Source organism: Rutidosis leptorrhynchoides, chromosome 5 (assembly GCF_046630445.1).
Source record: "Rutidosis leptorrhynchoides isolate AG116_Rl617_1_P2 chromosome 5, CSIRO_AGI_Rlap_v1, whole genome shotgun sequence".
NCBI lineage: Eukaryota > Viridiplantae > Streptophyta > Magnoliopsida > Asterales > Asteraceae > Rutidosis > Rutidosis leptorrhynchoides.
In genome coordinates, this window is record NC_092337.1 from 199271798 (window position 1) to 199295443 (window position 23646).

General features: G+C 31.7%; 1 protein-coding gene across 1 annotated transcript; it reads right to left on the reverse strand.

Moving 5' to 3' along the window:
- Window positions 1–22288: 22288 nt before the first annotated feature.
- On the reverse strand, window positions 22289–23322 carry LOC139849220 (uncharacterized mitochondrial protein AtMg00860-like). The gene is made up of 2 exons (XM_071838882.1): window positions 22921–23322; window positions 22289–22453 (listed from the first exon to the last, which is right to left on the reverse strand). Exons 1-2 carry the CDS (start codon window positions 23320–23322, stop codon window positions 22289–22291), a joined length of 567 nt encoding a protein of 188 aa, XP_071694983.1.
- Window positions 23323–23646: the final 324 nt, after the last annotated feature.

Here is a 23646-nt window from a genome sequence, read left to right on the forward strand (position 1 = left end):
TTACAGTAAGTCATGCTGAGTTTCTAAATGGGACATGATGATTCACAGACTATAACGTCATCATGTGCCATGTTACATGACTCTTACATTTTATCTGATATATAAACATATCAAGAACATATTTTCTTGATAGTTCTATCTCTCCCGGATATTCTGGTAAATTGACGAATCAAGATCGTGCTATTACCATTTCTTTCTTAGAACATTAACTATGTTCATTTCGAAATTCATATCTATGAATTCTAGACCGTTGCTCGCTTTACTAGAGGTCGAGAGGATAATAAAAAGGCAAAGAGATCCAAAATATAAGAGAAAATATAAAGTCCAATGACAACACCGAAATTACAAATCGTGGATATCAGTACGTATAGCAATATAAAGATACGGGAAGATTATAAATACAATAATCCCGAGAGCATAATAGAAATAAACAGATTCTTCAGGTAGGAGTTGGAAAATAAGAACGATCAGTGCGATAGTTAGAATAAGAACAAGAATCAGAACAGGGTTAAGCATTTTCATAAATCTTTTGAATTTGGGAATTGAGTATAATAGTGGTGAAAACTAATGGAATGGAAAGGTAAATTTATAAAGGAAATATCAGACAGAGTTATTGATAATGCTAAAAACGAACATATATTTCATAGCATTATTCCTCAAGAAAGACAAGCTTTTAGTTGCAATTGTTCTATTTACAAGTGATATTCGTTTAAATAATAAAAGGTGAAGACAAAAGACAGATTCGACGATTTGAAGACGCAAACGACCAAAAAGCTCAAAAGAACAAAAGACAATCAAAAAGGTTCCAATTATTGATAAGAAACGTCTCGAAATCACAAAAGTACAAGATTCAAAACGCAAAGTACAAGATATTAAATTGTACGCGAGGACGTTCGAAAATCCGGAACCGGGACTAGAGTCAACTCTTAACGCTCGACGCAACGGACTAAAAATTACAAGTTAACTATGTATATAAATATAATATAATATATAATTAATTATATTAATTATATATATATTATATATATATATTATTAAAACCGTCGGCAGCCAGAAACTCCAAGGGAGTAAATTGAAAATACCTCTCCGCGACTCGCGGAGTTTGAAGGGCTTTTTGCCGCGAGTCGCGGAGCCCCAAATATCATTCCTGGCTATAAATCAACCCGAATTCTGATCGAAATCAACATCATTTTTTCTTCTCTTCATACGAAGTAATATATTTATATTTATAATTTATATTTTAATTTTAATTATAATTCTAATAATAAGGGTATGTTAGCGAATGTTGTAAGGGTGTAAGTCGAAATTCTGTCCGTGTAACGCTACGCTATTTTTAATCATTGTAAGTTATGTTCAACCTTTTTACATTAATGTCTCGTAGCTAAGTTATTATTATGCTTATTTAAAACGAAGTAATCATGATGTTGGGCTAATTACTAAAATTGGGTAATTGGGCTTTGTACCATAATTGGGGTTTGGACAAAAGAACGACACTTGTGGAAACTAGGCTATGAGCTATTAATGGGCTTTATATTTGTTTAACTAAATGAAAGTTTGTTAATGTTAATATAAAGATTTACAATTGGGCGTCCCTATAAATTACCATATACACTCGATCGGACACGATGGGCGGGGTATTTATATGTACGAATAATCGTTCATTTAACCGGACACGGGAATGGATTAATAGCCACTAGAATAATTAAAACAGGGGTGAAATTACATTCAAGGGTAATTGGTGTAATTGTTAACAAAGTAGTAAAACCTTGGTTTACACACAGTCGATAACCTGGTGTATTCATTAAACAAAGTATTAAAACCTTGTTACAATTCGAATCCCCAATTAGTTGGAATATTTATCTTCGGGTATAATAATAATTTGACAAGGACACTTGCAATTTATATTTATGACTGATGGACTGTTATGGACAAAAACCAGACGGACATATTGAATAATCCAGGACAAAGGACAATTAACCCATGGGCATAAAACTAAAATCAACACGTCAAACATCATGATTACGGAAGTTTAAATAAGCATAATTCTTTTATTTCATATTTAATTTCCTTTATTTTATATTTAATTGCACTTCTAATTATCACACTTTTATTTATTGTTATTTTATTTAATCGCACTTTTAATTATCGTACTTTTAATTATCGCAATTTAATTTTATCGCATTTTTATTATTCGCAATTTCATTATCGTTATTTATTTTACGCTTTAATTTAAAGTCTTGTATTTATTTTATATTTTACATTAGGTTTTAACTGCGACTAAAGTTTTAAAATCGACAAACCGGTCATTAAACGGTAAAAACCCCCCTTTATAATAATAATATCACTTATATATATATTTGTATTTTTATAAAAGTAAACTAATATAGCGTTGAGCTTTGTTTAAAGATTTCCCTGTGGAACGAACCGGACTTACTAAAAACTACACTACTGTACGATTAGGTACACTGCCTATAAGTGTTGTAGCAAGGTTTAAGTATATCCATTCTATAAATAAATAAATATCTTGTGTAAAATTGTATCGTATTTAATAGTATTTTCCTAGTAAAATATAAGCTATTTTATATACACCTCGCGAAACATCAAGTATTTTTGGCGCCGCTGCCGGGGATTTACTCTTAAAAGCCGGAAGCGCAACGCTAATAAAAAAAAAAAAAAAGATTTTTATTTACTTTTATTAAAAGTCGTTTTTGTAAAAATTACGTTTTAATTATTGAAAAATATAAAAAAAAAAAAACAAAAATATAAGTATTTTTAGGATTTTGTTAAATATTTAAGTTTTATAAGTTTATTTATCTTTATTTTAATTTATAAAAATATAAATTTTATTAAAAATCGTTTATTTAAATTAAAAACAGAAAACAAAATAAAAAAAAAAAAAAAATAATAAAGAAAAACGCGTAAAAGTACAATCTGTCAACTGAATTCTGAATCCCCGCGACTCGCGGGATTTTCCTCTTTATTCACCGCAACTCGCGGAGGTCTTCTGACACACGGACAAAACCCTAATCACGGGTTTTAATTTATTATTATTATTATTAATTACTTAATTATTATTATTATTATTAATTTTAGTTTTATTTTTACTTTTTACTTTATATTTATGTATTTTGTTTAATTAGTTTTATTAAAATTGTAAAATTAGTAGTTTTATTAAATAAATAATATAAAAATAATATTTTTATAAAAATTGTACTTTTTACAACTTTTTGTATATTTTTATATTTTGTACCTTTTTAATCGTTGTAGCGTAATATTTGTATTTTTTAGCTCATATTTAATTTTAAACTTAGTTTTTGCTATAGTTATTTTTACTCCTAGATTTTTAGGCTTTGCCGTAGAATTCCTTAAGTGCTTTTTCTTTAGACTAAGATTTAGGTGCTCTAGAATTTTGCGACACCTTTTTAAGTTTTAGTTTCTTTTTAAGTTATTTCCATTTGGGATTTAGTTTTTCTTGTAAGCTTTAATATTTTTAGACCTTTTACTATGTATCAATTATCATTCCAATTAGTAATTTCAATTTGCGATTATAATTTTAAGTTAGTTGTAGTAATAAGGTTAAATTAGTTAAGTATTTTTAAGTTTTGATAAGTTTCTTTTATTTTTTCCGTCACTTTTTATTTTTCAACCATTTTTTTTTTTTTTTTTCTTCGACATTTTTCGACGCGCAATCTTTTTCTCTCTTATTTCTCGCCATTCTAGTTTTTAGGACTTAGAATTTTATTCTACTTCTTATCTAAATTTCTTAAAATTACGAAAATTTATTTTAAGTGGTTAAATTGATAGACATCAAAATTTTCTGGTTCGTAGTAATAGTTGGATTTGTACGTGGACCGGGTTATTGGAGCCAAACAGTCCTCAATTATATTGAGACCAAACGAATCCTGCCCCTCTGCTGCATCTTTTGGCTATTCGAAACGTGGGCAAAATCAGAAAAGTCTATTGATTGGATAACTTATTATAATTTTTCTTTCCTTTTTAAAACTAATAGGATATTCTGTGAATGCACCGAGCAAGACGTTCATCACCTTTTGTACGTTCACCACCTGTAACTCGATCAAGACATCGTTTAACAAATATAACCGCCGTTGATTTTTCTTTAGAATCGTCATCCAGTCGACCAAGTACTTCAGTTCAAATTTCCGATAATCCAGTTTTTGAAACAAACCTCACAATTGAGAATCCAGAAAATATTCAGGAACGGTTCATAGATCCTGAACCATTGAACTTTCCTCCGGAACCACCAATCATTCAAACAGAGATTGTTGAGGAACGAACTATTAAATCAGAATCATCTAGTGATACCGATTCAACAAATTCAATTATGGAGAATCTGGAACCTTTAAGTATGGAAGACCGAATGAGAGCTAAACGCACTGGCCAAGGTCACGCAATTACTCATCCAGACATTAATGCGCCAGATTATGAAATCAAAGGACAAATTCTACACATGGTGACTAATCAATGCCAATTTAGTGGTGCGCCGAAGGAAGATCCAAATGAACATCTACGTACCTTTAATAAGATCTGCACACTATTTAAAATACGAGAAGTGGAGGATGAACAGATATATCTCATGTTATTTCCCTGGACTTTAAAGGGAGAAGCCAAAGATTGGTTAGAATCGTTACCTGAAGGGGCGATTGATACATGGGACGTTTTAATTGATAAATTTCTTAAACAATTCTTTCCTGCATCAAAAGCCGTAAGACTTCAAGCAGAAATTGTTACGTTCACACAAAAGCCAAATGAAACTCTATATGAGGCGTGGACAAGATATGGAAAGTTATTAAGAGGATGTCCGCAACATGGTTTAGACACCTGTCAAATAGTACAAATATTTTACCGAGGATGCGACATCACTACAAGAAAAGACATAGATATAGCAGCTGGTGGTTCTATTATGAAGAAAACCGAAACTGATGCTTACAAAATTATTGATAACACTGCTTCCCACTCGCATGAGTGGCACCAAGAAAAAGATATCATTAGATCATCTAAAGCAGCTAGAGCCGATTCTAGCCATGACTTAGATTCCATTTCGGCAAAGATAGATGCTTTCGAGAGACGAATGGAAAAGATGACTAAAGATATTCATGCTATACGAATTAGTTGTGAGCAGTGTGGAGGACCACATTTGACAAAAGATTGTCTCAGTATTGAATTAACAATGGAACAAAGAGAGAATATTTCATACATAAACCAAAGGCCTGGAAATAATTATCAGAATAATTATCAACCGCCAAGACCGATTTACAATCAAAACCAGAATTATAACCGAAATATTCCATACAATAACCAACAAGGTCCTAGCAATCAACAAGTATCCAATAATACTTATAATCAGCAAAGACCGAATTTTCAAAACAAACCACCACAACAAACCGATGATAAAAAGCCGAATTTAGAAGATATGATGACGAAGCTAGTTGAAACTCAAACGCAGTTTTTCACATCTCAAAAACAAACCAATGAACAAAATGCTCAAGCATTTAGAAATCAACAAGCTTCTATTCAAAATCTGGAACAAGAAGTAAGTAACCTAGCAAGGTTAATAGGTGAAAGAAAACCGGGAAGTCTACCTAGTGATACAAACGCTAACCCCCGGAATGAAACAGCTAAAGCTATTACCACAAGAAGTGGTACAACACTTAAACCACCTGAAATACCTGTAACTTCTGATGAAACTATTCCTACTCCACAAGAACCACAACCTGATCAAGATAAGGAAAAAGAACCGGTAGTTGAAAAGGTTAATGAAGATAACACAGTAAAGGATAAACCTTATGTTAAACCATACCAACCACCACTTCCTTATCCGAGTAAAATGAAGAAAGAAAAACTTGAAGCCGAGCAATCCAAATTCTTGGATATGTTTAAACAGATAAATGTAAATCTTCCTTTCATTGATGTGATTTCAGGAATGCCAAGATATGCTAAATTCTTGAAAGATCTAATCACGAATAGAAAGAAAATGGAAGAACTCTCGGCTGTTACTATGAATGCTAATTTTTCAGCAGTGCTGTTGAATAAGATACCAGAAAAACTATCTGATCCAGGAAGTTTCACAATTCCATGTTTTCTGGGTAGTCTTAGTTCAATAGAAGCATTGGCTGATTTAGGTGCTAGTATAAATCTAATGCCGTATTCACTATACGCTAAACTAGACCTTGGAGAATTGAAACCAACCAGAATAAGCATACAACTAGCCGATAGATCAATAAAATATCCTAGAGGGATAATGGAAAACATGCTAGTTAAAGTTGGTACTTTAGTATTTCCAGTAGATTTTGTTGTTTTGGACATGGAAGAAGATTCTCAAGTTCCTCTCATATTAGGAAGACCATTCTTAAACACGGCTAAAGCAATGATAGACGTGTTCGGTAAGAAACTGACCCTAAGTATAGAGGATGAGAGTGTTACCTTTTCAGTTGATAGAGCAATGCAACAACCACAATCTGCAGATGATACATGTTATTATATTAAAACTATAGATGCACATGCAGAATTATTAAAAGAATTTCCAGAATTACAAGGAACAGGAGAATGTTCTTTAGGAGAAGGAAATGAACCAATTGATGAAGCTGAAATGTTAGCCACACTTATAGCTAATGGATATGAACCAACAACAGAAAAAATTCAAATGCTAAAAGAAGAAGACAGATATCGATATAAATCATCGATAGAAGAACCTCCGAAATTAGAGTTAAAGCCACTTCCAAACCATTTGGAATACGCTTATTTACATGGTGAATCTGAATTACCTGTAATAATATCGTCTTCTCTTACTGAAAATGAGAAATCACAACTCATTTCTGTGTTGAAAGCTCATAAACCAGCCATTGCATGGAAGATTCATGATATTAAAGGAATAAGTCCTTCGTATTGCACACATAAAATCCTTATGGAAGAAGGTCATAAAACGTATGTGCAACGCCAACGAAGACTAAATCCTAATATGCAAGATGTAGTTAAGAAAGAGATTATTAAACTGCTAGATGCAGGTTTGATATATCCAATTTCTGATAGTCCATGGGTAAGCCCAGTTCAATGCGTACCTAAGAAGGGTGGCATGACTGTTATCACAAATGAGAAAAATGAGCTTATTCCTACTAGGACTGTAACAGGATGGCGTGTATGTATTGATTATAGAAAATTAAATGACGCCACCAGAAAAGATCACTTTCCCTTACCTTTCATAGATCAAATGTTGGAAAGATTAGCCGGAAATAGTTACTATTGTTTTCTAGATGGATTTTCCGGATATTTTCAAATTCCAATAGCACCCGAAGACCAAGAGAAAACCACATTCACGTGCCCTTATGGTACTTTTGCTTACAAACGCATGCCATTTGGACTTTGTAACGCCCCTGCAACCTTTCAAAGGTGTATGATGGCAATTTTTCATGACATGATAGAAGAATGCATGGAAGTATTCATGGATGACTTTTCAGTCTTCGGTGATACATTTAAATCATGTCTAGTTAATCTGGAACGAATGCTAATTAGATGCGAAAAATCAAATCTAGTACTTAATTGGGAGAAATGCCATTTCATGGTTAAAGAAGGCATCGTTCTTGGACATAAAATTTCAAAAGAAGGAATTGAAGTGGATAGAGCTAAAGTAGATGTAATTGCTAAACTTCCACATCCCACCAATGTTAGAGGAGTTAGGAGTTTTCTAGGGCATGCCGGTTTTTACCGACGTTTCATAAAAGATTTTTCTAAAATTGCCACTCCTATGAATAAACTCCTAGAAAAGGATGCGCCATTCATCTTTTCAGATGAATGTATCAAATCTTTTAATATTCTTAAAGAAAAACTCACTAATGCACCGATCATGATAACACCAAATTGGAATCTACCATTCGAACTAATGTGCGATGCAAGTGATTTTGCAATGGGAGCCGTTTTAGGACAAAGGATTGAAAAAAGATTTCAACCTATATATTATGCTAGTAAGACATTACAAGGAGCACAAACGAACTATACAACTACTGAAAAAGAACTCCTTGCTATTGTCTTTGCTTTTGACAAATTTCGATCATATCTCGTTCTAGCAAAAACGGTGGTCTATACCGACCATTCTGCTCTTAGATACCTATTTTCAAAACAAGATGCTAAACCAAGATTAATCCGTTGGATCTTACTCTTACAAGAGTTTGATATTGAAATCCGAGATAAAAAGGGAGCAGAAAATCTCGCCGCTGATCATCTTTCTCGTCTTGAAAATCCCGAATTAGAAGTTCTGAATGAATCAGCCATACAAGACAACTTTCCTGATGAATATCTATTGAAGATAGATTATAAAGAAATCCCATGGTTTGCAGATTATGCAAACTACTTAGTTTGTGGATTCCTTGAAAAAGGATTATCGTACCAAAGACGAAAGAAATTCTTCAGTGATATAAAACACTATTTCTGGGAAGATCCACATCTGTTTAAAAGTTGTCCCGATGGAATAATACGCCGATGTGTATTTGGAGATGAAGCGAGTAAAATTTTAAACCATTGTCACACAGGACCAACAGGAGGGCATTATGGGCCTCAACTAACAGCAAGAAAAGTTTATGAAACTGGATTCTATTGGCCTACAATTTACAAAGACGCACACCTTCTTTGCAAATCCTGTGATGCATGTCAAAGGGCCGGAAGAATAAGTCAACGTGATGAAATGCCACAAAATGTCATCCAAGTATGTGAAGTATTTGACATTTGGGGTATTGACTTTATGGGTCCATTTCCAAAATCTCATAATAATCTATATATACTCGTAGCCATTGACTATGTATCTAAATGGGCGGAAGCACAAGCTCTCCCAACTAACGATGCACGAGTTGTAGTCAACTTTTTAAAACGTCTTTTTGCAAGGTTTGGAACACCGAAAGCTTTAATAAGTGATCGGGGTACTCATTTTTGTAATAATCAACTTGAGAAAGTTCTTAAAAGATATGGAGTAACTCATAAAATCTCCACCGCATATCATCCACAAACAAGTGGACAAGTTGAAAATACCAACCGAGCTTTAAAACGTATTCTAGAGAAAACCGTAGGATCAAATCCAAAGGAATGGTCCATTAAATTGGAGGATGCACTCTGGGCTTTTAGAACAGCCTACAAAACTCCAATTGGAACCACACCTTTTAGACTTGTGTATGGAAAAGCATGTCATCTTCCAGTAGAAATTGAACACAAAGCATTTTGGGCTTTGAAGACATGTAATCTTGATTTACATGAAGCCGGACGTCTACGATTAAGTCAACTAAACGAATTAGAAGAATTAAGACATGAAGCATACGAAAATTCGTTAATCTATAAAGAAAGAACGAAGAAATGGCATGATAAAAGAATCAGAAGTTCAAAAGAATTTAAAGAAGGAGACAGAGTTCTTCTTTTCAATTCACGATTCAAGCTATTTCCTGGAAAATTGAAGTCAAGATGGTCTGGACCATTCATAGTCAAAAGAGTTTTCCCATACGGAACGATAGAATTGATAAATTCAAATGGGATTGAATTTAAAGTTAATGGTCACAGAGTTAAACATTACATACATGGTCCGATGGAAGTCGACAACGAAGTTAATCACAATTTCGACACCACAGCTAACTAAGTGTGGGGAGAATCAAGTCTTTAAAAGATAATATGTATTTCTGTTAGAGTTAGATTGTCTGTTTTCGTGTAGTTCTCGAAAATGGAACACGTATGGTCTTTCCCTAGCAGACCCTAAAGAACTAGTCTTCTCCCCCCATTCTGAATTTTTATTTTTTTTAGGTTTTTACGAAATGAAGACTGCCTGTGAACTAAACCATGGTCTAATGCTACACGCTTTGATCACTAAAAGAAATAATGACATACTACCGAGTGAATTAGTATCAGTAATCAGAGAAAGAATGGACGGAGTTAGAAAAGGATCCAGATGCGAAGATAATAAGTTACAATTTGGTAAAGGAAAATCAAAATCCGCAGCGAAAAGAAGAGCACGACACCTAGAAAAATGTCACAAATGCGGAAAATGGTCACATGGAGGTAAATGTTCAAATAATCAAACCTATTCAAATACCGAATTTGTTACTTTATGCAGAGACGGACCGTTCATATGTTTAGAAGAAAAGACAATGAATGCTCGAGGTTACGCTTATGCAGCCATGGAAGACCAATTAAACCGACTATCTTATGAATATAATAGATCATATAACTAAGAAATCTATTTCACAGGTATGTCTGTACAGTTTTTATTTTTATTTTTATTTTTAACCTTTTGATAATAAACGCTAATTTGTTCGCTAAAAAGTATTAAATTGGTATTAAGTAAAATTAGGTTTGGCGACCGAAATTATTGATATCCTTCAAAAATTTATTACATCACTGCGAAATTTAACGTTTATTCTTAAGGTATAAATATCTTTAATCAATCAACCCAAAATATTTCAAAAATTCGTCATGAGTTAAATTAGGTCTTGGAACCGAAATTACTTTACCGAAAAGAGGGGCGCATATTTTTGATAATATTTGATTGATTAAAGTGGGATAAAAAGACAAAAAGATTTTTAATTTTATTTTTACCATGTTTTTAAAATTAATATTTAATCTTAAATTAATATTGTAAACTTTGTAAAAACAATATATTTAAAATTGTAAATATTTGAAAAATTAATATAAGTTTGGTATGAATTTATAAATTTTTAAATTAAGTTTGGTGTGAATTTTTAATTTTTAAAATATTAATTTTTAATTTTATGCATTTTAAATTTTGAGTTTGGTGTGAATTTTTAATTTTAATTTTGAATTTTATATTTATGTTGTGTGAATTTAAAAACAAAAATTTACTTTATCTCATTAAGTTAAAAATATGATTTTAAAATTCGTCGTAAGTTGAAGACTAGGTCTTTGAACCGAAATTGCTTTACCCGAGGGAGGGACGAGAACTTTTATTATCATTATTTTTAATCTTATTGATTTAAAGTATGCCAAAAACATTGAAAAAACCCAAAAATCTTAGCTTTTAAAACAATCGCTACAAAAAGACAAATTTTAAAATTTTGTCGGAGGACGGACTAGGACATCGATCCGAAACGACCTCGTCCTAAATAACAAGGGAAACAAAATTTTAAAATTAATTTCTTAATTGTTTTATAAGTTAAAGATTATAAAAAAAAAAAAAAAAAAAAAAAAAAAAAAAAAAAAAATATAACTCCGCGACTCGCGGAGTTTTAAGTACAAACCTCCGCGACTCGCGGAGGGACCAAATTACAGAAAAAAATAAAACAGCTGCACACGAACTGATCACTCACACACACACAAAAACACCCAAATACAGCTCGAAAAAACCCGAGAAAACCCACGAAAATCATCCCAAAAACTCGATTTTTCACCGTTAATCTTCAAATTTTTCACTACAATCATGTTGAGAAGGATGATATCTAGGAACTACTCAAGAAAACAGGTACAATTACACCCCAAATCACCTTTAAATCCGAATTTTAGTGTGTTCTTGAGCATATTTTCATAATTTGAATTTTGTTAATTTTTAGTGTAATTAGTGTTAAATTGTTAGTATATTATGCATGTATAACCTAGATTGATGCTTGTTAACATGATTTGAAGCCAAAAACTTCAAAATCTTTAGAATCTAGGGTTTGTGTTCTTGAGCAATTTGGGGCTTTTTGATATAAACAGGTTATGGCCGATTTTTGTCATGAATTGTTGCTAAATTGAGTAGTGTAACATGTCTAGGTAGTTAAATGATCCAAACTTTGAGCCTAAACATGATTTTGAGAATTAAAGTGGACTTTTTCAAGTCCAAAATTCATGAACTTGATTTTTGAAAGATAATGCCATTTGAGACTTGTTTATTTGCTAGTAATGATTATTTTGACATGTTATTTGAGTTGAATGCTTATGAACTTGGCGAAAATTTTCGTATATGCTTATTTGAAAAAGTGTAGAATTGATAAAAATGTGAAAATAAGCTTAAGTTTGATATAAATTGATAATGTCATTGTAATTATTTTGATTGATGATTTTGCTGACACTAATGCATATTTGGATGCACAAAATTTGTGTTTGATGTGTTTTGCAGAATGAAAGGGGTGAATCTTCATCCCAAGCCCGCCATGCTCCTGCTGAGAACTTGGAACAACAGGAGGTAGATAACTACTACAGGCAGGATGTACCTCATCCAGTCATGACCTTTTCAGATATGCATTTGGAACAGTTGCACCCGAACCTGCGATTTGACAGACTTTGGATAGATTATCCAAAATATCAACGGGGTTTGCATACTCTTCACTCTAAGGTTGTTGAGGTACCAAGGGTCATAGAATGGGGACCCTTGGAAGCTGTAGAATTGGCCGGGCCAATTAGGGAATTACTGGTACAGAGGTATGGTAATTCTTCTTTTAATGACTGGATATGTTTATTCACCATACGCAGACATGTATATAAAGTATGGTGTGAAGAGTTGTTATGTAGTATAGAGTTGAATGATCGGGTAGCTAGTTTAACCGATCGTTCTTTTATTAGATTTTTGTTAGGCGGTTCGATGCGCCACATGTCTTTACTGGACATGGCTCAGGCTTTACGTATATATACGCCTGAGGAATTAGCATCTGCCGATTGTAGAGGATTGATACTAAACGGTAGGAAAATAGATGAGAATTTTGATACACACGGTGTGTGGAGTCAAATGACAAGCCACCACCGTTTCAAAGGGGGAAACTACTCTTATTTGGATATAGATAGAGCCGAATTAAGAGTAATACATAGGTTTTTAGCTAACTCGATTACACAAAGGGGTAAAAACAAAGAAAAGGTAAATGAACAAGATTTGTTTTACCATATGTGTATTCGAGACCCACACAGCGCTGTAAGTATACCATATTGTGTGGGTTATTATTTATCAGCTATGGTTCGGGGGATGCGTCCACATAGCATAATAGGAGGTGGTATTTTTATTACTTTGATTGGTGAATATCTCGGTGTGGATATAAGTCGGGGGGGATTATTAGTAGAAGAGCCGGAACCCCGCGACACTATAGGTTTAAATGTATACCATGGTGCGAAAGTGTTGAAGCGGCGAAATAACGCCGCAGTACGATACAATGGTAGACATCCACAGGTAGAGAGAAACCAGGAACAAGGTAATGTAGGAGGGGGGAACCAGATGCAAGAAATGCATAGGTTTATAGCTTCTCAGGAATACGAAAATGCTAGACAGAGAGCATTTGAAGATTGGCAAGTTCATCAGAACCAGATCATAGCGCATTGCCAACATATAGGTAGAAACTATATTCCTACTCCGAAACCCGTCTTCCCTCCTTGGTCGATAGAGATGCAGCCACCATATCCTACGTATGACCCTGCCGAGGCATTCTATAGCACTTATGGTTATGCGTGGAACCCCTATTGGTACCAATATCATCCTTAGTTTTTTTTTTATTATTTTATTTTTATTTTGTAATTTGTAATTATTGATATATTTAATATTTTTGTTAATATTGTAATCATTTTTATAATTTCTAACTTTTATTCTTAGATTTTAATAATTTTTGAATGTGGGGTAATAAACCAAACTTCAAAAATATGTATATATGTTTGCAGTTTATCTTATGTACACAACAGGGTAAAACAACGCATTTTCAAAGACTGGCATTAAGTTCAGCAAAAGAAAGTAATTTTGACGACAATGATGCAAAATACATGTGAAATAACAACAAGACGGAATGAACAAATGACGTGCACCATTTATCATTCAGCAAACAAACGCCAATATATTTGGAAACTTTGGTAAAAATTTAATCATTTTCACACAAATCACCCTCAATAATTTAAATTGTTACTGATTTCTTGCAAATGAGGGCATTGCAAGATCTTAAGTGTGGGAAGGGATTAAATTCTTTCGGATTTTAAAATTTTTATATTAAACACTTGGTTACCATTAAAAATACTAGTAAAGCAGTAGTTGTATTAGAATCTAGTGCTCTCTGATAAAAAAGAACAGCCCTAGTCTTATATACTGACTACCCAATTCTAGTAAAATTTTTCAAAATTTTCAATTAAATGAATTAAAATCATGTTTATACACATTTATGAACGATAAAACTAGGTTTTAACACCGAAATTATTGTTACCTCGGAAAGGACATAAATTGAGAAACAAACTAAAATGTTAAAATTCATTTAAAATGGAATAGAGGACGATAAAAAGAAAAATAAAAAGCCAAGTGTGGGAAAATTTACCAAATTATTTTAAACATATGTCACATATATCTGTAACAAATAACTGAAAATACTTTTGCTTTGGACTAAACTAAACTATTTTACCCGATGAAAGAAAAGAAAAGATGGATCTACACGATGAATCAATTCCATCACTAAAAGGAAGTAAAGTCTTCCGAAAAAGACACGCGCTTTTTGATTTATGTCATGAAGTTGTCGTCCAGACCAGCTGTAGGTTGACGAAAAATCTAGAAAAGTCATCACTAAAATCAGCAGGAAATCCACGGACCTCAGCATTAAACAGGGTCGTCAAGTGGTCAGATTTATCCTAACCATGAGAAGGATTTATCTCGTACAATGGGGGGGCACTATGCAAATTAGCTGGATAAGACTAATGAATCAGATCCCCAGAAAGGATAATCTCCTTAAAGATTAAAAATCAGCTTTTAAGCCTGATATTACTCAATCCTTGAGATTGACCTTAAAGATTGAGAATTACAAACTCATGGAATTCAATGATATCTAAACTCGAGCTTGAACGAGAAAATATTTTGATCAAAATTATAAACCGATTTGTTTTCTGAAAACCCTATTTTCAATGCGTTCATTACGATTGAACGTAAAATCCTAGGAATTCACCTGGAATTCATTAGGTCACCTGAACTAAATCGGGTGTCAACCGTAAGAACGGTGGTTGCATAACATGGTCAAAGACAGGACTTTGTGCCAGACCGAAAAAAATCAAAGGATGATCTTTACTATTGCTCCTACCAAGGATAGTTCTAGCATCCGACACGTTATAGACCATAATCAAAAGCATGTCACGGGACATTGCCTTAAACAGTTGCTTGTTCAACGCTTTCCTTTACAACCGGACGGTAGTTTGCCGAAAGGTAATATACGGAACAAGTAAACTGGACGTGTTGCTTTCCAAATACAAGGATAGCAAGTGGGTGACACAAAACCGCAAGTTTTGAGCTAAAATTTTCAATTCTGAAACCCACCAAACCCACAAAAATATTTTGCAAACACCGGTAAAGGGTTATTCCGGAAAACTTATCTAGGGTAAAAACTAGATTTAATTTTCAAAAGATCAAATGTTTTCATAAAGATCCAATTTCCTTAATGGATCTAAATTTTTATAGTCATGTGGGACTGTAAACCATATCGTTACTACCATTGTTTATACCGCCGTATAGAAATCACTGATGTACAAAGTGTGAAGAATAAAGAAGTGATTCTAGTATTTCAAGACGATATTGCTTGAGGACAAGCAACGCTCAAGTGTGGGAATATTTGATAATGCTAAAAACGAACATATATTTCATAGCATTATTCCTCAAGAAAGACAAGCTTTTAGTTGCAATTGTTCTATTTACAAGTGATATTCGTTTAAATAATAAAAGGTGAAGACAAAAGACAGATTCGACGATTTGAAGACGCAAACGACCAAAAAGCTCAAAAGAACAAAAGACAATCAAAAAGGTTCCAATTATTGATAAGAAACGTCTCGAAATCACAAAAGTACAAGATTCAAAACGCAAAGTACAAGATATTAAATTGTACGCGAGGACGTTCGAAAATCCGGAACCGGGACTAGAGTCAACTCTTAACGCTCGACGCAACGGACTAAAAATTACAAGTTAACTATGTATATAAATATAATATAATATATAATTAATTATATTAATTATATATATATTATATATATATATTATTAAAACCGTCGGCAGCCAGAAACTCCAAGGGAGTAAATTGAAAATACCTCTCCGCGACTCGCGGAGTTTGAAGGGCTTTTTGCCGCGAGTCGCGGAGCCCCAAATATCATTCCTGGCTATAAATCAACCCGAATTCTGATCGAAATCAACATCATTTTTTCTTCTCTTCATACGAAGTAATATATTTATATTTATAATTTATATTTTAATTTTAATTATAATTCTAATAATAAGGGTATGTTAGCGAATGTTGTAAGGGTGTAAGTCGAAATTCTGTCCGTGTAACGCTACGCTATTTTTAATCATTGTAAGTTATGTTCAACCTTTTTACATTAATGTCTCGTAGCTAAGTTATTATTATGCTTATTTAAAACGAAGTAATCATGATGTTGGGCTAATTACTAAAATTGGGTAATTGGGCTTTGTACCATAATTGGGGTTTGGACAAAAGAACGACACTTGTGGAAACTAGGCTATGAGCTATTAATGGGCTTTATATTTGTTTAACTAAATGAAAGTTTGTTAATGTTAATATAAAGATTTACAATTGGGCGTCCCTATAAATTACCATATACACTCGATCGGACACGATGGGCGGGGTATTTATATGTACGAATAATCGTTCATTTAACCGGACACGGGAATGGATTAATAGCCACTAGAATAATTAAAACAGGGGTGAAATTACATTCAAGGGTAATTGGTGTAATTGTTAACAAAGTAGTAAAACCTTGGTTTACACACAGTCGATAACCTGGTGTATTCATTAAACAAAGTATTAAAACCTTGTTACAATTCGAATCCCCAATTAGTTGGAATATTTATCTTCGGGTATAATAATAATTTGACAAGGACACTTGCAATTTATATTTATGACTGATGGACTGTTATGGACAAAAACCAGACGGACATATTGAATAATCCAGGACAAAGGACAATTAACCCATGGGCATAAAACTAAAATCAACACGTCAAACATCATGATTACGGAAGTTTAAATAAGCATAATTCTTTTATTTCATATTTAATTTCCTTTATTTTATATTTAATTGCACTTCTAATTATCACACTTTTATTTATTGTTATTTTATTTAATCGCACTTTTAATTATCGTACTTTTAATTATCGCAATTTAATTTTATCGCATTTTTATTATTCGCAATTTCATTATCGTTATTTATTTTACGCTTTAATTTAAAGTCTTGTATTTATTTTATATTTTACATTAGGTTTTAACTGCGACTAAAGTTTTAAAATCGACAAACCGGTCATTAAACGGTAAAAACCCCCCTTTATAATAATAATATCACTTATATATATATTTGTATTTTTATAAAAGTAAACTAATATAGCGTTGAGCTTTGTTTAAAGATTTCCCTGTGGAACGAACCGGACTTACTAAAAACTACACTACTGTACGATTAGGTACACTGCCTATAAGTGTTGTAGCAAGGTTTAAGTATATCCATTCTATAAATAAATAAATATCTTGTGTAAAATTGTATCGTATTTAATAGTATTTTCCTAGTAAAATATAAGCTATTTTATATACACCTCGCGAAACATCAGTTATCGAGACAGATCACCGTATTTAATTATAGAGATCGTAATTTCCTTACTCGCCGAAGAATCAAATCTTTTAGATTTCGAAGATTTTCTTCAAATCCCTTAAATTTCGTAATTCAACCAAAACAACGTCAAAAGTTAAGACGCATCCTGTTTTCTAAATTCAATCGTGACTACGTCAAAAGTTAAGATGCATCTTACTTTCAAAATTTCAACCCTGACTCTGTCAAAAGTTATGACGAATCCTTACTTATCCTAATTCAATCTTTTGTGATAGCTTCACTTGTACGCTTTGAGTAATCGAATCGTTTTATCCAAATTATTCAATGATGATAAAACTCTATTTATTAACTAATATTCGTCATGAAAACATTTTTATTGTTAGCCATGACCACCTCACTCAAATTTCGGGACGAAATTTCTTTAACGGGTAGGTACTGTGATGACCCGGGAATTTCCGATCAAATTTAAACTTTAATCTTTATATGTTTCCGACATGTTAAGCAAAAATCTGTAATGTTAAGTCTCGAAAGTTTTGAAATCAATGTTCATGTCATCAATTACCCTTTGAATATTCCCGAAGATTCACGAACAATTTTGTGTAAATAGATATGTATATGTATATATATGTATATATATAAATAAATATAACTATGTATATAATATTTTAAATTGATAAAGTACACTTTAATCATTTGAATTAAAAATGTAATATAATAAATAGAATTACCAAGTTATTATTAAAATGAATATATATATATATATATATATATATATATATATATATATATATATATATATATATATATAATGTTTGAAAAATTAAATATTCAATGTATGTTAGTATATATATTATATAATAATAAGATGTAATATTAATAAGTTTAATTGTATGTTAAATTATAATTGTTATAGTAATACCTTTAGTACTAATATCTAAATTAGTAATATTAATATAAAAATATATATATATTTATATAAATTGTTATACTATCATCATCACTAATATTATTATAATTAGTATTATTATTGATAGCATTATTAATATTAGTATTATCATTTTAATTTTTATTATATTCATAGTAGCATTTTGATAAAATTATTATTAATATTACTAGTATTATATTTTTATTATTATTATTATTATTAGTAATTAGTAAATATGTTAAAATTTATCACATTCTCAGATTTATTAATAAATTCATATTACTAATCCATATTACAAAATGTAATATAACAGATATATATAAATATATAAATATAGTTATATAAATACTGTTATATAATTAGATATATAAAATAAAGTTAGTAATATATATATATATACAGATTTATATACAAAAACGAATACAGTGAGATTATTACGGATTCTGTACACGTCTTGATCAACTTTATTAGTATTATTTTCTGTCACAAATCTTGTTATCAAATCGAATTTATCACTGATATAAAAACAAAGAAACTGGACATCAAAGTCCATAACTTGTACGACTTAATTGTAGCTTTTATCTATTTTATATTTTTTTTTCATTATTCCTGATTGAAAAAGTGTCCTACCTGTCTGCATTTGGTTACTAGTCGACATCAGTTAATTCAGACGTAATTCTATCTCAATTATTCGATACCTTATACATAACTCTAATTGTAATTGGGAATTAAAGAGAAAAATAGGAGAGACAGGAGCTCAATAACCCGTTCTTCAACTCTATAGTCAAAACCCATATTCAAATCCAATTTCAAAAACGAAAAATGCAGTCATGTTAGGAATCTCGTGCTCAAACTATCTGGAAAGTTTCATATCCTAATTTCTTATATCAAGTGTGAATTTTGAGGTCAAAGTTCCTATGTCAAAAGTCAAACAATTGGTTCTTCATAAAATTAGATTTCGTTTGAAAGTTTTTGAGGCAATTAACGATTGAGAAAGTTTCTATAAAGGATTTGGAATGTATTTTGTTTTGAAATCGTGAGCTCAAACATTCTTAATTTCAAAAATCGCTGAATGAGTTCATCTTTTATTTATTTTTCGTTACAGCAACTGCTGTTGCTTTTAATTATTTTTTTTTTATTGTTATTAATCTAGAAATTACGGATGGCTTATAAGATTCAATTAATCGAGCTAAACCCAATTTTAAACTCGCTGGTATATTTGCAAACTGATTCCTATCGAGTCAAGAATATTAAGGAAGAAGATAGAATAGGAAATATAAGACATACGGTTTATAATAAATTCGATGGGCTTATAAATCAGAAAATCGGCAACAGCCGAATGGTCATGGGTGTTTGTCGGGGAGCAAGAGGTCGCGGGTTCGAACCCGGCTTGGTGCAATTTTTTTTCTGAAAGGCATATGGAGGTAGTTTTCAAAATCAAAATTTTTATTATTATTATTATTATTATTATTGTTAATTATTATTATTACTATTAGTATTATTATTGTTATGGAATTTACATTAAATTCATGTTATTATGATTATATTTGTAGATAAAAAGTTTAATGATAATAAACGACATAATTACAATTATAGTTTCAAGTATGAAAATATATATGAAATGTACTATGAAGTAATTAAAAATATGGTTAACGATATGATAATATTTATGATTATGGCTATAATTATTATAAATAAACTATGGATATGAATATAAAGTTAATATGTTTATTTCACGGTTGTAATGCAAGTATAATCGAATTAGGATTAAACTTTAAGATTTTGGTTATTAAATATAAGAAAGTATTATTATTAAAATTTCTATTATTATAGTTATTATTATTATCAGTATTATTATTATTATCATTATTACTATCATTATTATTAAAAGTAGTATTATTTTTAAATATAGTATTTTTATTAAAATTAGTATTATCACTAAAATTAATATTTTTATTAAAATTATCATTTTTATTGAAATTATCATTATTATTATTATTATTATTATTATTATTATTATTATTATTATTATTATTATTATTATTATTATTATTATTATTATTATTATTAACATTATTACTAACATGACCATAATTACTATCATTAATAAGTAATTGCTATTATTATTATTATTATTATTATTATAGAAATACAACTCTTTATTTATTATTAACATATTATCAAATAAATATTAGTTACATAAAAACATATTTAATACATATAACATAACTATATTAATATGTTTCAAATAAATATTAATTATTCATCTAAGGTATATATAAATTAACTATACTTAATTAACAAATAAAACCTATAAACTATTAAATATAACAATATACATATATGTATATAAATTTGTTCGATTACCATTACGTGTGTTAATATACATAATTGAATATAGGTTCGTGAATCCAAGGCCAACCCTGCATTGTTCCGTTTCGTCATATGTATTTTTACTATAAAATACAGTAAGGTGAGTTTCATTTGCCTTTTTACTCTTTTATATTTTTGGGCTGAGAATGCATGCGCAACTTTTATAAATGTTTTACAAAATAGACACAAGTAATCGAAACTACATTATATGGTTGAATGATCGAAATCGAATATGCCCCTTTTTATTAAGTCTGGTAATCTAAAAATTAGGGAACAGACACCCTAATTGACGCGAACTCTAAAGATAGATCTATCGGGCCCAACAAGCCCCATCCAAAGTACCGGATACTTTAGTACTTCGAAATTTATATCATGTCCGAAGGAGGATCCCAGAATGATGGGGATATTCTTATATGCATATTGTGAATGTCGGTTACCAGGTGTTCAATCCATATGAATGATATTTTTGTCTCTATGCATGGGACGTATGTTTATGAGAAATGGAAATATAAAATCTTGTGGTCTATTAAAATTATGAAATGATTATTTATGATAAACTAATGAACTCACCAACCTTTTGGTTGACACTTGAAAGCATGTTTATTCTCAGGTACGAAAGAAATCTTCCGCTGTGCATTTGGTCATTTTAGAAATATTACTGGGAGTCATTCATGGCATATTTTAAAAGACGTTGCATTCGAGTCGTTGAGTTCATCAAGATTATTATTAAGTCAATTATACTTGGATATATTATGAAATAGTATGCATGCCGTCAATTTTCGATGTAATGAAAGTTTGTCTTTTAAAACGAATGCAATATTTGTAAAATGTATCATATAGAGGTCAAGTATCTCGCGATGTAACCAAATGTAATGTATTCGTCCAGATGGATTAGGATAGGTCCTTTCAATATATATATATATATATATATATATATATATATATATATATATATATATATATATATATATATATATATATATATATATATATATATATTCAATGAAATATATCATGTCATATTCATCAAACAAATTAAGGAACATATAACTGGGATTATAAACAACCTGGCTCTGATACCAATGATGTAAATAGATTGGATTCGATACATTCCCGAAAACTAATAGCGGAAGCGGAAAGGATCGTCGTTTATATCAACGGTCGGGAAAAGCAATCACAAAATAGAAAGCTTTCACGGTTCACAACCTAAGATTTCCTTATCAGGTTTACAACGAATATACACGAACTAGACAAGACAATATTTTGTTTCTCTTGATCTTTCTCTCACAAAAAATGTGTATATGAGCTTTAGTATGTGTTACTACTAGTATCACATTACATGTACTTCTTAACTCCATTATATAGTATTCGTGAAGTAACTACTAAGGATAACCAAAGGTCACCATAAATCCCAAGATTAATGGATGGTTAATTCTAATTAACCACTAATGAATTCTTCATAATGGATGACTAATGGCCGGTTAAAATTACTCCTGCGCTCGCGCCAACTGCGCTACAGGCACCGTCGGTGTATAACTCCCATGGTGCCAAAATTGGTGCAGGCGTGTCCCGATGTTCAGCCGATGCTTCAACATCTGCAGGTAACTCTGCTAAGTAATTCGCAAGTATCTGACTCTTAATCGTGTTTCGCAAAGAAAAATTTATTTCGTGTTCCCCTAACTCAACTGCCCATTTAGCCATTCGAACAGAAATCTCAGGCTTATATAGCACCTGAAAGAAAGATGATTGCGTTAGTCAATGCGGTATTCCCGGACATTGCCGCAAATTAGGTAGTTACCAAACTGTTTGATCAGCTGATCAGTTAGAACCACAACTGGGTGTGCTTGAAAGTACCGACGCAAATGTTGCGCTGTGTGAACTAGCACATATACTAGCTTCTCAATTGGTGAATAGTTTACTTCGCTTGCCATCGGCGTCTTGCTTACGAAGTAGACCAGCATTTGCTTCTGAGAAAACCTCAGCGTTATTTGTCCACGAAATAAATAATTCGTATATATAAATAAAAGAGAATGGATTACCTTTTCGCGATCCACGATAAGGACCGAGCTGACTGCTTCTTTTGATGCCGCAAGGTATAGCACAAGCGTTTCTCCTGATACTGGCACAGTGAGTGTTGGCAATTCAGCAAGCACCTTCTTCATCTCTTGAAAAGCTGATTCTGCTTCTTGAGTCCAAACAAAGTCTTTTTTCTTTAAACAATTCTTTAAAGTGTTGAAGAATGGTAACTGCCGTTCCGCAGCTTTTGACAAGAACCGCGTGATCGCTGTGAGCTTCCCGGTTAGACTCTGCTCATCTTTCTTTGTCTTTGGAGATGGTAAAATATCAATGGCTTCGATCTTTTTGGGATTTGCCTTGATTCCCCGCTCCGTCACCACATGACCAAGAAACTTGCCTTCCTCTTCCCCGAAACTACACTTGAGTGAGTTAAGCTTCATGTTGATCTTGCGCAAAGACGCAAATGTTTCTAGGATGTCCGCGAGCATTTATTCTTCGATGTTACTTTTAATTACCAAGTCATCGACATATGCCTCGAGGTTTCTGCCAATTTGGTGCTTGAAGGCTGCGTCAATTACGCGCTGATAAGCAGCGCCTGCGTTTTTTAATCCGAAGGGCATCTTCATATAACAAAAAATACCCTAAGGCGTATGAAAAGCTGTTTTGTCCTCATCCTCTGTGGCCATGAGGATTTGGTGATAACCCTTGTACGCACCCAGAAAACATTTGTACCGAAAACTCGATAATGATTCTACCTTCCAGTCAATCTCTGGGAGAGGGTAGTTATCTTTAGGACACGCTTTATTAATGTC